This window comes from Schistocerca serialis, chromosome 2 (genome assembly GCF_023864345.2).
Source record: "Schistocerca serialis cubense isolate TAMUIC-IGC-003099 chromosome 2, iqSchSeri2.2, whole genome shotgun sequence".
Taxonomy (NCBI): Eukaryota; Metazoa; Arthropoda; class Insecta; order Orthoptera; family Acrididae; genus Schistocerca; species Schistocerca serialis.
The window spans coordinates 848,957,488-848,974,940 of record NC_064639.1 but is presented as its reverse complement, the minus strand read 5'-3'; the positions used below and the strand labels follow the sequence as shown (position 1 = coordinate 848,974,940).

Below are 17,453 nucleotides of genomic sequence, written 5' to 3'. Positions count from 1 at the left end.
CTTAAATTCTAAATAAGATGTATGTACTATTTTTTGTTCTGGTGAGTCAGTGGAGCAGTGCATCTAAAAGAGAGTATTTAATCATATGGAACAACATTTAAAACTTCTTGTGCACATTATATTTTCTTTACAATTTGAATTTTTTATGGTTTAATATTTGCAGGGCAGATAAGACATACTCAGACAACAGAATGAAGGGAAGCAAAAACAGCTAGCAGATAGGGTTTTGTGTGTGTGTGTGTGTGTGTGTGTGTGTGTGTGTGTGTGTGTGTGTCCTGCCTTATACTTAAAAGTCTGAAAGTGGACCACAAATATACGTAGATGACAAAAGATTTTTGCATATGGTTTCCCTGTTCTATTTCTTATTGACACCAAGAGAAATTGTGTACAGAAAGTTTCTCACTTGATCAATTTTATAACTTTTTTTCTTGTTATTATCCTTCACCTGGTATTATGTTTACGCATTTTTAAATTTTCATTGAGATAAGAGTGCAAGTATCTTAATTTTTATAGGCCTAACAATTATGTTAAATTCAGTTGCATCCAAAACAAAGAGTTTGTAGGTTGTTAGGCCAAGTAGTGTGTTTTCGTATTCCTAATACTTTGATGATTCAGTGCCTGAAATTGGTAGTCTATTGCTGCGACCATCAATTTTGACCATGGATGGACATCATTCTCAAAATATGTATTGTTAATCTTCATTGTGTTTGTGTTTTGCTGATATCTTCCAGCAAAAGATTGTGATAATGGTGACACAGTTTACTGTTTAATCTTATTAATTTTTTGCTACTATTAAAGTTGCCAACAAGATGGCGAATTTAGGTACAGTCTCTAAGTAAGAAAGTGTGATAATGGTTGGATTTTGAGTGAACTCGCATGTTATCGAAGTAGGTTTCATGTCAACCTATTAGAAATCCATCCGCCGGCATGAAAAGAGGGAGAAAGGGTAATCACTGCGAATCTGAGTAGAGAAGTATTTATGTGATCAAGACTACCTGCCAGTGATGGCATTCGGTCTTGCCCATGAGTTATGGTAGTGCTGTAGTAGTATGAACAGATCATGAGTTTATGGATCCACTGAGCTATATGGAACTGGGCTCATGTCCTAGACAGCTCATAACAAGAGATATCAGTCAGCTGATTAATAAATTTTCCTTATTTAAAGACACACAAAGGACTGTGTGCCTTAGAAGCTCTCTCATTTTATCTGTGTCAAGTAGCTGCATGAGTCTCTTGGATCCTATGTATCTGAGAAATATATACCTCATTGTTATTGAACATTATCTCTCTCTCTCTCCCTCTCTCTCTCTCACTCCCTCTCCCTCCCTCCCTCCCTCTCCCCCCCCCCCCCCTGCCGTCCCCTCCCCCGCCCCCCCCCTACACACACACACACACACACACACACACACACACACACACACAAACAAACAAACAAACAAACGATCACTCTCTGCAACACCGTAGGGCTATGGATCTACCTCAATTCAGAAACATGACAACAGCTGTAATAGGGCGAGAGATTGACAATGAAATTAAAATTTAGTGTGCTAAAACTATTATGTCTAAACTCTGCTATACAGTGTAAATTTAATATAAAAATGGAAACATACCATCTGTGCCTCAACACATCCTTTATTAATTGCATCATCACAGTAACATAAAATGTATACGCATCAGTGAAATTATGATGTAGTTGAAAGTTTATTTACGTCAGTGTAGGCTTGAATAACAAAAAGTAAATTGTTGTCGATGTTCAATTTTTTAAAATCAGATTTTTGTGTTGTGATTGTTAAACGGTTAGATAGTATTTGTGATATCTACAGAACTAAAAAATGCTAAACATAGTAATTTGTGAACAGAAGAATGGAATTTTCAGCTGAAAGAAAGCTGTATATTTAACATACATTGCACATTTATTTACTTCGAGATAATTTATAGAAACCTAGATTTGAAGTAATGAACCTTCCTATTCAAGCATCCTTTTAATATCTCCAATTGTTTTTATTGTTTGATGTTGTTTTGAATGACTGTATTGTTCTAGCTATGAAGTTCTCATCTCTACATTTAAACTGAGAGTCATTCAGAAACATATCAACATATCACATTTGACACACACACACACACACACACACACACACACACACACACTCACTCTCTCTCTCTCTCTCTCTCTCTCTCTCTCTCTCTCTCTCTCTTTGTTCATCCCTCATCATCCCATTATCACCTCTCACACACATCTCTTATCTCAAAATTGATCTCTGATATTCCCCTCTTTGGTGCTCCAAAATGAGTAGAAAAAATGCTTCAATAGGATGACGTATCCCTTTTCCATAACTTCATTTTTATTATAATTCATTTTTATTATAATTCATTTTTATTATACTTCGTTACTTTTGTGTTAATGTTTAGTGGTACTGATTTGGGGCATAGGCATCTGTGCATTAGACTACACTGCTTTCTTTTAACTTGGTGTAAAAGATTAAAGATTATGTTTCATTCTTAAATTATGTTTAACAGGAGAGGAGGGAGTGACGGTATCGAAAATGGTGAAACGAGATAGTGAAAAGCAGCTGCCTACCACTCCATCAACACTTGCTGAAGAAGCTGTGGACCAGCTGCAGGCGAGTGAGAAGCTTATTGCAGGTTTGTTTCTCTGCAGATTTTTAATTTATTAATTGTATTATTAAATACTTGCTTTTTCAGACTCCTGTATGTGTGGTGTCAGACATGTATGAAAGAACAGACAGCCATTATGAATTAAGACACAAAGGAAATACAGACATTGGCTGTGAGTGGGCATTGATTCAAATCAATGGGGAAGGTTGAAACTTTATTCCTGATCAGGGTATGAACCCAGATCTCCTGCTTATTGGGCAGATGCTCAGACCACTATGCCATCCGGACACAGTAGTTGTTGCAACCACATCAACTACCATAGCAGGCGTCCCGTCAAACCAAAATTCTCAACTTATCCACACACTAATAATATAGTATGCTTGTCCATTATTCTCATTACTCACTGCGTTTTTCCAGTTCCCGTAATTTTTTTCAGTTTTACAAGGAACTGACTTCCTACCTTATAGAATACGCATGAATATACACATACACCATGGCCCGCATCTTCACCGGATCTGACGTCCCCGGATTTCTTTCTGTGGGGGATAGTTGAAAGATATTTGCTATCGTGATCCACCGACAACGCCTGACAACATGTGTCAGTGTATTGTCAATGCATGTGTGAACATTACGGAACACGAACTACTCGCTGTTGAGAGGAATGTCGTTACACGTATTGCTAAATACATTGAGGTTGACGGACATCATTTTGAGCATTTATTGCATTAATGTGGTATGTACAAGTAATCACGCTGTAACAGCATGCATTCTCAGAAATGATAAGTTCGCAAAAGTACATGTATCACATCGGAACAACCGAAATAAAATGTTCAAATGTACCTATGTTCTGTATTTTAATTTTAAAAACCTACTTGTTACCAACTGTTCGTCTGAAATTGTGAGCAATATGTTTGTGACTCTTACAAAGCCATCTATCACAAAGAGAAAAAAGTGGTCTAACTAAAACATTCATATTTCTTTACGTACTACATGAATATGTAATAAAAAATGGGGGTTCCTATTTAAAAAAATGCAGTTGATATCCGTTTGAGCTACGGCAGCGCTGTCTAGCGGGCCAACCATAGCACCATCTGGTTTCCCCCTTCAAGCTAGACAAGTTTCGTTCTTTGTAGTTTTTTCGTTTGATGCTTATTTCGTGAGATATTTGGCCCGGTCACGATCAACGGACCACCCTGTATATAGTAAGAAAAATATATAGCCTGTGTGTGTCAGATTGTTCAGTAGAGTATCGTGTAAAAATTTGAAGTGAATTGGTCAAGTACTTTTCGAGATCTTTGATAACAATGCTAAACAATGACTTTTCTTTACTAATGTAGATTTTTGTATGTAGGAATGTCAGGAGACAATATAGTGTGTGTGTGTGTGTGTGTGTGTGTGTGTGTGGAGGGGAGGGGGGGGGGGGTTTGCATGTGCTAGCTCAGAAGACGAAATTTAACCAAAAGTAAGCAATTTACCATTTTTTGTTTGCTGCTCAGCACCACCTCCATTTAATGAGTAATGACTTCTCTTTGTAATTACAGTCCATCCTGAATTTTCTGTAATTAAACATGTTAACAACCCTACGTACGTTGAATATGATAAGACTGGGCACTAACATAATTTTTCGGTTTTATAGGGAACTGACTTCCTACCTTATAGAATACGTGTGTTTGTTTATTTTTTTGGGGTTGTACCTCGAATGAGTACTACCTCCTTCTACTTTCTCTTTCTGCTCTTCTTCTAGAGGAGGTATACACTGACCATGTTCTAGCGAATTATGATTATCTGTTACACCCTAGGAACCTACCCTTCCTCTGTCAACATAAGTTGCAAATACAGGCCACACTTTTTTTTCTAAATTTTGGCTTGAAAATTCAAGATGTGGTCTGTAATTGAGATTTTTCTCTTCAGATCATAAATCATCATTTTCAAAATGAAATGTATACATATCTTGTGGTTTTAAACTGATACCATTACAAGTTACTGCATTGTAATAGCATGAGCACTTACAATAATACCAGCTGTGAAGTTTTCTGCCTATGGGGGCTGGGGGGGGGGGGGGGGGGGGTTAGTGGTTTCCAGTTAAAAACTACATACAGTGGCAATTTTTGTCCATGAGCTGTAATACTCTACATCACTGTGCACTGCTGCCTTTCTGCACCACATGTACATTGCACACTGTGTAATAGTACATTACTTATTACTTAAGTGCTGTTCTGCATATCAGAATTGGCCAGCACTTGGTCTGCATTCCCTATTTTTGAATTAAACAAAAAATTTTGAGTCGAAGTTGGAATATATAATGCTGAAAAGATATCTATCTGTTTTCGTAACCTTGAGCTCTTTTTTGCTCAATTGTAATTCTGTGAGGAACAGCTAGATTATTTCAATGCGTAAATCACCGAACTCACCCATATGAAACTTTAAATTCCATTGGTGAAACTTTTCTTTTATGGAGGATTCATTTCCATGTGGACCCAATTGCTCTTCACTGCCCAATTGTTATGTAGGAGTGTCGACATAATTACTGTCTGCATCATCTACCTAATAGTAGTACTTCATAATTGGAGATATGTTAGCTGTTTTATCTGAAACTCAAGCCACAGAATGTGCTTGATGAAACTGATGAAGTGTTAGTATATGTCGAGAGAGAGAGAGAGAGAGAGAGAGAGAGAGAGAGAGAGAGAGAGAGTGATAAGTCACCATTAGTTATGTGGAATTTGAAGAGGGGGAGGGAGAAAGGTGCATCTAGAAGTACTTTCTAACTGAACTTTCTTGTGAATTTAATAGTGTGGCAGATTTACTTTTTACCATTGCATCATGTGAAAACTTTAGGTCTGGCTTATACTCATACTAATACTGTACTTAAAATCTTCACTGTATCTATTTATAAATTACTTTTATTTTATTTGCTCATTTAGACTGCCAATTATCCCACAGTTAACAAACATTGTGATTTGTACATTCATCATGTACAAAACATCTTTATAGTATCGCTAGCAGCTAGTTACGGATTATTGAAAACAATTGCTCCTGATGTACAGTTCTGATGGCTTTGATGTTTGTCTTGTGAGTTACATGTATAACTATATAAATATTGTGCATAGAAACAAATTTGTTGTTGCGCTTTGTTATATATATTTCAAGTGATTATAGTTGTTGCTGTTATTGTTGTTTTTAGAGCTCAATGAAACATGGGAAGAAAAACTTAAGAGGACTGAGGTGATTAGACTACAGAGGGAGGCTGTATTTGCTGAGATGGGTGTTGCTGTGAAAGCAGATGGAAACACAGTGGGCGTCTTCTCTCCGAAAAAGGTCAGCATGCCAAAGGAAACACTAAGTTAAAAAAAAATGTCTTGCTTTAACAAATGGTATTTGATCAAGAGGAATGCATGTAACAGATTGGAGTATATATTCTTTGTTAATGTTTTTCAGACGCCACATCTTGTGAATCTTAATGAGGATCCTTCTATGTCTGAGTGCCTAATATATTACATAAAAGATGGATGCACTCGGGTAGGCTCAGCGGAAGCCAGTATTCCGCAAGATATCCAACTCAGTGGTTCACATATTCTTAAAGAACACTGTGTCTTTGAGAATAATGATGGTGTCATCACAATGACACCAAAAGAAGGAGCCCTTTGCTACATCAATGGCCGTGAGGTCACAGAATCGACAGTTTTAAAAACAGGTTCCAGAGTCATTCTTGGAAAGAACCATGTATTTCGTTTTAATCATCCAGATCAAGGTGAGATATTTAACTGAGTTGTAGAAACACTTCTAGCTAAGTACATGACTTTCTTTTACCTAACAGTTTCTGTCTGCTTCATAGAAACCTTAAGGTACATATCCCATTTTGATTGTTGACCACTCATTTACCTTTCTAGGCCCCAAGATACGGTTCATTAGCACTGCACATTCTTTCACTCTTACATCTGTTACCTAATGTCTCATGTGCATTGCTTCAGAAACTTTGATCCTGGTCAAAATCATATTGCAGACATCATTTTGAAAATTTTAAAAATATTCTTAGCATATATTTTGGGTTATGAGAAATTTCTTGTAATCAATTGCCACCCCAGCCCATTAACTTCAACATTTTGCACCTCTATCAACTTTACTATTTTCTTATGTTTCTGTCATTGTTATTATTCCCTCTTCATTCTTCCCCCACCCTCTGCACCTACCACCATCTTTTCTTTGCATTCTTTTTTTAATAAAAAATTCCACTATAATTCTTTATTGACAGTTCATGTTCTACCTCCCATTTTCCGATTTCTTTAATCTGTTGGTAACCAGTCATATGCTGCGAAAAAGTGGGAAGTGAAAGGTGAGAGCAGAGGTCAACTGAATTTTTCTTTAGTGCACAATTCGACAATACATCCATCCACAACAATAAAATCAAGTGGTGGAATTCATAAATATTATAAAAAGGTAGAATAGTTAATGACCATGGAAGCAAAATGGAAAAACAGGTAGTCAGGGAATGTAGTTTCTTATGTTTTATGGTGATTATTAATAATAATTTACTTCATCTGTTTAAATTTCTAGTTCCTATACAAATAGCACACCAATGTATCCCTGTAAGATGTGTATGAGTAACATGTAAGAAGAAGATAATTCAATTTCTTGTAGCTGAAACTGCTTCAGTTGCTCTTTGGATGAAGTGAAAGTTAACAGCTGAGGTTTATCACCTCAAAAGTCTAAGAGCGGGTATAAATTAGGAACTGTTTGCTGTGAAAGCAGGGAAGAAAAACTCCACTGAATTATGTGAATTGGAAATAATGACTCTAAAAAATTTCTTGTTCTCTTAACTTCCATTCCTCATATTTCCATTTAGTAAACTCTCAGCCAATGTGCTTCTCTAAAATTCTGATTATATTCCAACTCATATTCTGCCTAGTGCAAATGAGCACATTACTCTAAAACTAATCTGAGAGAGATGTAAATAGTGATAGAATGCATATTTTATTGCAAGATTTTATGAGTGATTTCCTTCCTTGTTAGATAAGACTGATAGTTGTCTGTTAAATCCTCTAGTAATGAATTGTAGTTGCCTTGTAATCATTCTCCCATTTACAAGACTGTTTTTCAGTTACTTTTATTATTATGTGATAGAGCCATAATCACACATTTGCTTGTTCAGTACCTTTCTGTATATTTTCTCTTGCTCAGATAGGCTGACAATAAAATCCACTACTTTCCGTACCTCACTCTGTAATAATGGTACCCTTATAGGATCACTGTGTTGTCCATCTGTCTGTCTATGGTCCCTTGGTGGTATAAAAAATTTAAGCTTCTAAGACAGTGCAGTCAACGGATATGGTCATTTATGTCAACATTTTGATACTCACAAACTCACCCCATGACAACCCACAAATGAACCATCTATATACATACCATATATACTCGAATAATCCACACCCTCAAATAATCCATGCACCCTAATTTTGAGGGAGAGAATTTCTTTTTTTTTATGCTTTAATTTGTTTTATTTACAAAAAAAATTATTCTAACGTAATGATGTGTTCAAAATTATATGTAATATCAATTGGTTTTAAGAAACACGTCATAAATTCCACATGCTATTTTACAGGTTGATAAACCGCTAAAATGTAACTGATTTGGGTAATCCAGCTTGGCTGGCTCCGGGTCTGCCAGCTGGCCTGTTAGCTATTTGGCCTGCCGGGCAGCCAGCTGGGGAACATTGTCCCTGCCAGTCAGGACTTTAGGTCTGCCTACAATAGCTAAAGAAAAAAGAAATGCGAATTACAATTTTTAAGAATTTAATGTTAATACTGTATGAGCAATATATTTTAGTCAATACGTATGCTCCTTTACCTCTCCATCCATCATCACTTTCGCCATCATCACTAGTGGGAGAATAATTATTGTCTTCGCCATCTTTCCATAGAGTGTCGTCCTCTATTCCATCCAATGAATTTGTGATAGCACATTTTTTGAAGGATTTTTCCACCAGTGGTTGCGGAATGGAGTCCCATGCACTTTTCACCCACACACAAATCTGGAACAAATCCGGCCGTTTGATTTTTCAACTCGGTGTGGACTTGGGGTTTTCATCAACCATCCATAGCGTATATTGCTGTTTAAGTGCAGCTTTGAATGACCAATTTATACACACATCTAGTGGTTGTAGGCTGGATGTTAGGCCTCCAGGGATAATGACCAAGTTAGTTTTCCCTTTTTGTAATTTGTCTCAACTTCCTTGGTTGTATGTCCATAAGAGTTGTCCATGACCAACATGTTACGAAATTCATTAACACACCAGCACAACATTGCCAAACTTGCGTCATCCAGTCAGTCACAAGTTCATTGTCCGTCCAACCTTTTGGATTCGCTTTCACTAATATGCCTTTCACTGATATTTTTGGAATAGTTTTTCCTTTTAAATATCGCGTAAAATGGTAGCTTCCATCCGTCGCCAGTTACACACAAGGTCACTGTACACCTTTGCTTTTCACGGCCACCAGTTCATATCATTATGATAGATTCTTCTTTGCTGTTCACAGTGTTGTTGAATGGCATCTCAAAATAGACTGGCATTTGATCCGCATTACCAATTTGCGATAATATATAGGACTCTTTGTGTCGCAATTTATCACATAATGATGAAAATGCACTATTTTTTCCTCGTAATCACCTGGAAGCCGTTGAGCAATGGTAGTTTTCCTCTGGAATCCTAATCCATTTTGGTTGAAAAATCTTGATAGCTAGCCCAGGCTAGCTTTGAAACTGGTAATGCCTAGTTCTTTGGCTAAAGCCAGTGCTTTAAGTTGGCACATATCACTCGTCACCGCATACCCGCATTGGCGCTTCTCATCTACATAATCACAGAGTTGTTTTTCAAGGTCTGGATGCTTTGCTTTTTGGCCACGGACTGCCCAGCAACTACTGTTAGTTTCTTGAAGCTGTGTTTCTTTTTTTCGCCAGTCACAAATACAACTCTCGCTCACATCGTACTTTCTTCCCACTGCAGCGTTTCCAATGTTCTCGGTTTCTTCAATAATTTACAGTTTTTCTTTAGCAGTGTACGAGTGATAACGAGAACTTGTAGCCATAATTAACAAGTTTGAAGACATTGTTAATAGTTAACTTGTAACGTGCTACTGACTTCACAGACTGGGCCACAAAAATGCAATTGTATAATGTGATCTATTATTGGACGCGGAGCAGGACCAACCTTGTTTTGAATAATCTGCGCACTTCAGTTTTTTGTCCTTAAATTCGGGAAAAAACATGCTCGGATTATTCAAGTATATACGGTATTGTGCAGAGCCCTCAGAGTGCAAACACTGCTCATAGTTATCAGGTTTTTTCTGTATTATATACATCCTGCTTCCTGCAGTTAACTTATGTTCTCATAGAAAAACTGAGGGTGTGAGTAATTTTGGTCAGTTATTTTTTTATAATCATTCCAGATGTACAGGTTGACTTCTCAATGTGTGTGGAAAATAAAATGACGTACATCTAATTAAGAAAGGAAACAAAAAGCTATGTAGCATTGTTCAAACTGTGTAATATTTAGAGAGCTATAAATATTTTTCTGAGCCCACAAATGACAAATCAGACAAACATAATTTTACTAATTTGTACATGAAACGATCACATTATAAAGGTTTCATGGAGCCACTCCATTTAAACTGAGCATGTTCATCACAAAGTGTGCTATATGAGCTTTGCATGGATCCAAGGGCGGATTAAAGGGGGGGGGGGGGGGGGGCGACAATCATCTCAAATGATACTTTTTTTAATCTGCACCAAAGTTAAGCAAATGAATGTAGGGTCTTGGTCAGTGGATTTTGTCATTTAATTCAGTATTCCCCAAGCCACCTTGGTTTGTGTGCCTGAGTTGATGTACTAGCTGTACCAGTGACTTGTGCTCTCCCTCCTGCTCAAATTCTGGGCACCACATATTAGCAGGGCTCCCCCATCTGCCACAGCAGCATGCGCATCACATTTCCCTCAGGGCACTATCTTCTTTGTTCCGAGTGTTTTCATTGCTACTATTGGTAGACTGCTTGCCCAGAATTGAGGAGCATATCCAAACAGTTTGTGCCACTTCACGTGATGCCACCAAGCAGCGCTTCTTTGCAGTGACCAAGCCTTCACACAGCACAGTGCGGTATGTGCTCTTATGTGCAATTAGTGCAAAACTCAATTGGTATCATTACAGGAGTTGTCTCTTTTTGTACAGCTTTGCCAAAAAGAAATGCTGTGCTCATAAAGTATGTAGGGTACCAGCTAGTCTCTGTGTATGAAACAAGGTGGGTAGAAAGGCATCTATCTGTAAAGTTTTTTGTAAAAAAACATTGAAAAAATAGTGTCGTCCCTTGAGGAAATTGCAGTGGTCACATTTTTCGAGTGATACGTCCAGCATAACAGCTAGGGCCCTTTTATATGCAATCGGCAATGGAGCATCATAACTCTATGATGTGCTCAGCCAAACATTACCTCTCAGTAGGTTTTTCCAAAAAGAGACTACTGATATTAGCAAAGCAACTGAGATCTTGACTGATACTTTCTCAGTTTTGAAAACAAAGTGAGAAAATGTGGTTGCATAGTTTGGCCTGCTATATAATCAAGCAAAAAAAACTGGCAGATGATATAGTAAGCACCATTCAGAGACCCAGGATCATATCTCAACTAGTTAACAGGCCCAACTCTGCTCCATCAAGTACAGAAAGCTATTTCAGGGTGAATGTCTTTGTCGGTAATCCTGACACAATGAGCACTGATCTAGAAAACAGCTTTTCTAAAGACGTTCCCAGTACCTGTAATCTCAACAAACTTCTACCATAAATCTGCTCATCTTCAACATTGTCCTTGGAGACAGTTATTAGGGATGCAGAAACTCTGGCTACAAATTACTACAAAGTACACTACTGGCCATTAAAATTGCTGCACCATGAAGAAATGCAGATGATAAACGGGTATTCATTGGACAAATATATTATTCTAGAACTGACATGTGATTACATTTTCACACAATTTGGGTGTGTAGATCATGAGAAATCAGTACCCAGAACAACCACCTCTGTCCGTAATAATGGCCTTGATATGCCTGGGCATTTAGTCAAAGAGAGCTTGGATGGCGTGTACAGGTACAGCTGCTCATGCAGCTTGAACATGATACCACAGTTCATCAAGAGTAGTGACTGGCGTATTGTGATGAGCCAGTTGCTCGGCCACCATTGACCAGACGTTTTCAATTGGTGAGAGATCTGGAGAATGTGCTGGCCAGGGCAGCAGTTGAACATTTTCTGTATCCAGAAAGGCCCGTACAGGACCTGCAACATGTGGTCATGCATTAACCTGCTGAAATGTAGGGTTTCGCAGGGATCGAATGAAGGGTAGAGCCACAGGTTGTAACGCATCTGAAATGTAACATCCACTGTTCAAAGTGCCGTCATTGTGAACAAGAGGTGACAGGGACGTGTAACCAATGGCACCCCACACCATCACACCGGGTGATACGCCAATATGGCGATGGCAAATATACGCTTCCAATGTGCGTTCACCGCGATGTCGCCAAACACGGATGGGACCATCATGATGCTGTAAACAGAACCTGGATTCATCCGAAAAAATGACGTTTTGCCATTCGTGCACCCAGGTTCGTCGTTGAGTACACCATCGCAGGCGTTCCTATCTGTGATGCAGCGTCAAGGGTAACTGCAGCCATGGTCTCCGATCTGATAGTCCATGCTGCTGCAAACGTCATCGAACTGTTCATGCAGATGGTTGTTGTCTTGCAAACGTCCCCATCTGTTGACTCAGGGATCGAGGCGTTGCTGCACGATCCATTACAGCCATGGGGATAAGATGCCTCTCATCTCGACTGCTAGTGATACGAAGCTGTTGGGATCCAGCACGGCATTCCGCATTACCCTCCTGAACCCACCAATTCCATATTCTCCTAACAGTCATTGTATCTCGACCAACGTGAGCAGCAATGTCGCGATACAATAAACTGCAATTGCAATAGGCTACAGTCAGACCTTTATCAAAGTCGGAAACGTGATGGTACGCATTTCTCCTTACTGGAGGCATCACAACAACGTTTCACTAGGCAACGCCGGTCAACTGCTGTTTGTGTATGAGAAATCAGTTGGAAACTTTCCTCATGTCAGCATGTTGTAGGTGTCGCCACCGGCGCCAACCTTGTGTGAATGCTCTGAAAAGCTAATAATTTGCATATCTCAGCATCTTCTTCCTGTCGGTTAAATTTCGCGTCTGTAGCACGTCATCTTTGTGGTGTGGCAATTTTAATGGCCAGTAGTGTAATTGGAGACAATGAAAGAGACTGTATGTCTTATCTGATGGTAGAGATCAAGCTGTGAGTGGCAAAATGGAGAAGGGAAGATGCAAACAAAACACTTCTGCCAGGCTGTACAGCTGAGTGTTTGCAGTTTTCCAGAAATTTTTCCTACAATTAGATCTTTGATGTTGATCCTTTCCTGTGTCAACTGCAACAGCAGAAATATCTTTCTCGACACTCAAACTCATTAAGAATTGGTTGAGAAACTGCTGTGGGCAAAACCATTTAACAGGGCTTGCTTTGTTGTATATCCACAGAGACATCATAATTAACAAAGAAAAAATTGTAGATAGGTATATTGCGAATGGCAGAAAGAACAGAAAGGATATGTTTTCTTAAATACAGATAATATTTAATATAATGACAGTTGTCCTTCTGTGATGGAAAAAGATTGAGTAACTAGCAGTCATACTCATAGATTACTGTTGTGTATAAAAACTGAAAAAAAGTGTGAATCAGGTGCTAATATGCATAAAGTATGCCAAATATACACTGTATATGTGGAGAACTAAAATGAAAAATATAAACATGATTGTTTTTTGGTACAAAGATCTTTGCCATATTTTTACCACACATTGTATCAACAAAACACAATATTACATTCAAAACTATCCCTGCAAGTATACTTTGAGCTACTACAATGATATAATATCAGTCTCACTTTTTACATTGTACTTCTTTGGAAGTATTAGTCTCAAATACATTGTTTTGATAACATAATCAATATGGATATTGCGTTTTTATTCCTACTAAGTTCGTTAAAAATGAGTTTCATTGTGAATTATAATGAAAATAAAAATTTAAAAAAAGTTCTTCAGTATCTATTCAAGACTGTACAATTGTTAATTTCAAAATATAAGTATATATCCGTTTACATTATATTATCAGTAATTGATTATTTTCATTGTAATATAAGTATATATGTACTTATGAAATAAGTAGCAAAAATATAACTGTCAACAAATCAAGAACTACATTTTTAAAAGTATTTTATACCAATTTTAGTTTATTTGCTTTTAATTTGCCTATCAGCTCTGTGTTTACAAAAGGCTTATGACCTTGTTGCTGTGTGTTAACAATTATGTAAAAGAAGTTACTCAGAAAAAGGTTGTGAATGCTACACATTTCAAGAAATTTAAAACTTTTTTCTCAAAAATAAAACACATTTTTTGGAATTGGTTGATATTTTTAAATATCGTAACAGCTTAAAACAGTAGTTTTCAAAGGTTATTTCCTTAACTTTCAAGGGGATGACCCCTGGGTCGTCTTTGGTATCCAAAAGCTAAATAAGATCCAACAATCTACTTTTAAATATGCCTATCTGCCTTTCAGTATGTCGTGTATCCAATTCGTATTGTTATTGTTCAAATTTGATATTGAGCATTAATTTAAACCATTTATCAATAGAATGAAAGAGTCATCTGCAAATTGTCTGTACTTTCTGCAAGTGATGTATCTGTATGCATCAAAAAATTGCCCTGTATTTTTTCTGGCATTAAGTGGACAGAAATAAATTTTTAGTTGCAGCAGTAGTATTCTGTATAGACAAAAACATTGTTAAGAATAATTAGGCAACCAACACATACTCTCAAACAATACATCATTCAGCTTTTTTGTATTGCGGTGTACTCAACATTGACTACAAGTATTTGCAAGTAGTTAGGTGAAGTGTTTTGGAGATGGAAACATTTCATTGAAAAATTTGTTTGCGTTTTCACAACATATTCGACTTTCTCATAACCATTATTCTTTCACAGTATTCATGATTTATTTGTAACTCCACCATTATTCTTTCTCAATATTAATGATTTATTTGTAACTCCATTACTTTTCATTACCAAGCATTGGCACATAACTGTGTCAAACTGAAGAAGAATGTTTATTGAACTGGACTAACTGAGCTGAACTGTGAGATCACAGCCATGGTTACTTATACAGGGTGTCCATAATTAAACTTCCAGTTTCGAAACACTGTAGAAAGAGAACTACTTCTCAGAATGATGTCAAATTTGAACAGAATATTTTTGACACAGAGGAAAAAGTCATGGGGGAAGAATCGTTTTTTACCAGTATGACCAGTAGATGGCACTGTAAGCATCTTAACATAAATGGGGTCAGCCACAAATGACGAATGAACCACAATGTGGCAGCTATAGTTCGAATCGCACATTACACCAGCCGTACAGTTCAGTGTGCATAAGTTTGGCAGTCAACAATTGTTGCATGGTTGGTTGGTTAAGCCTGTCCACTATGGCAAGTTCGTACCACATCAGAGTCGAGAAATTGGTTTTTAATTGTCCTGAGGCTGAAAACTGCATAAAAAGCCAAGTGGTACCTGTTTCTAATTGTCCTGGTGCCAAAAACCACATACAAATCAAAATGGCTTCTGTTTCTAATTAGTGAGACTGGTGTAAAACATGTTCAATATGCTGTCCACAATTTTTTGCCTCAGGCTGAAACCGAGAAATACCTTTTTCCACAACAGATTGGAGTGTCTTGGGGGTCACATTCAGAATGTGCAGCACAATGTGTGCTATGTTCAGCTATGTTCATAATTGTAGCAGTGAACACATCATCTTTCAAATGACCCCACAACCAGAAGGACACGGATTAAGATCAGGTTATCTGGATGGCAAAGTTGTAAGGAAATGATGGCTGATAATTCTAGCATTTCCAAAATGCTTCTGTAGCAGCCTCTTCACTGGCTGTGCAATGAAGAAATGCCATCTTGCATAAAGATGATCAGACCCACACATCCACACTGTTGAAGGGTTGGAATGACTGTCATAGGTAACAGAACCTGAAGGACTCATCTCCTCAAAAAAATACGGCTCTATGATAAAACGTTGCCATCAACCTGCAGTACACAGTCAGCTTTGCAGAATGAAGTGGTTCAGTTGATGTGCGTGCACATTTTCCTTTGCCCATGTTCTGCATATTGACATGTCGTTGGAGACAAAAACGAGCTTTGTCTGTCCACAGAATGTTCCATGGCCATACATTGTCCACTTCCAGGTGAGCAAGAATGGTTGTCTTGCTGACAGATCAACAGAAAGCAACTCCTGACATGAGTGATTTTGTATGGCTAGCACCGTGCTCGTAAGCATGTCCAGCATTTGGGTAATTCCCTGTGCCCTGCATTTTTGCACACCACCATTTGACCCCTCCTGCAATGCTGCAGCCACATTGCACTTCAAAAGAACCTGTCTTTTCAAATTTTGTGATCATTTCCTCCAGAGCCGTAACAGGCATACTCTTGAGTACACAGAATTTCTGCAGGGCTACTGACTTGCAGCCACTGTTCTTGTAAAAGAGTTTTACCAGCAACTCACAATCGTTCATGGAGACAGTTGTGTTGGATGTCTCAGACACAAACTGAAGAACAGCCGTGTTCCACGAGTCTGTTGGTGTGCATATTTTGGTGCTTAACAGCACCAGCTATCAGTCAGATGTTCATTACCTTTCTCTTTTTTTCTTTTTTCTGTGATGTTTCCTCTGTCTCAATAATATGCTGTTCTAATTTGACATCATTCTGAGCAGTGGTTCCCTTTCTACAACATTTTGAAACTGGAACTGTAATTAGGGCATTCTGTTTATCATTACAACAGGTGTAAACAAAATGAGGTATTATTAGTTTTACATCATCTCGTTGTCACTGTAGGCTTGTACAATGGGAAGCAAGGAGAGGATGTTGTTTGGTGGCCAATATCCTCTTTCTATAACACAACTGTGTGCATGTATTAACAGGGTTCTACAGTAACATAAACAGAGAGCTACGTAACTTAAGATAGTCCAGGTGTTGTGGTACAAACTCTTCCGTAATAGTCCACATTATCCTCACTGCTGGTGGACGACTAGTCCTGCTGTGCACACTACTGTGGTCACTATGTGCTGCCTGAGACAGAGGCTCTTGATTGCAGTTGATGACTCAGCTCGTTGACTCACTGGATGACTGACTGGGCCTCCGGTCCATGGCAGTGATCTAAATACTGGCGGTCAGGAGGGCATTGGTGGCACATTGGCTGCGAGTCTGTTTTTGGCCTCTCTCCTGATAGGTGCATTGTTTGCACCTATTATCAGTCTTCTTGCAATCTCTTTGCCACCTGATGTGCTGGCAACAGCTTACGTTAGCACATTCTTCCCCCACCCCCACCCCCCACCCCCCTCCCACCCCCCTCCCCAAAATGCTGCACCATTGTCATGCAGTGAGGCTACGAATGACAACAGGGAGGGAGGCAGGTTGCTGGACATAGAGATGAGCTGGGAGCCGTGGCTGTGGAGGATGGCATACTCCCAAACGTAGCCCACCATCTGGCTTGCAAGCCAACAGAAACATTCTCTGGGAAACTGCTGCCAGGGCACATGTCCAGGCCTGACGTCGTATCCTTGGGTGATGACAGTGACAGTGATGGTGGGTCCAGATCCATGGGGTTGGCAAGCAGGGACAGTGGGGATGAGGGCACAGCATCCATCCACTCCTCCGGGGTGCCCTGGTGGC

The 17,453-nt window shown here is 38.6% G+C and overlaps 1 protein-coding gene across 6 annotated transcripts in view; it reads left to right on the top strand.

Moving 5' to 3' along the window:
- LOC126458130 (kinesin-like protein unc-104) overlaps window positions 1–17,453 on the top strand; it is a 376,183-nt gene that overhangs the window by 237,684 nt on the left and 121,046 nt on the right. For all 6 annotated transcript variants that reach the window (XM_050094968.1, XM_050094971.1, XM_050094972.1 and 3 more), the window contains exons 10-12: window positions 2,518–2,643; window positions 5,798–5,931; window positions 6,052–6,364. In XM_050094968.1, the coding sequence (XP_049950925.1) occupies window positions 2,518–2,643; window positions 5,798–5,931; window positions 6,052–6,364 (573 nt within the window). The remainder of the gene's footprint in view (window positions 1–2,517; window positions 2,644–5,797; window positions 5,932–6,051; window positions 6,365–17,453) is intronic.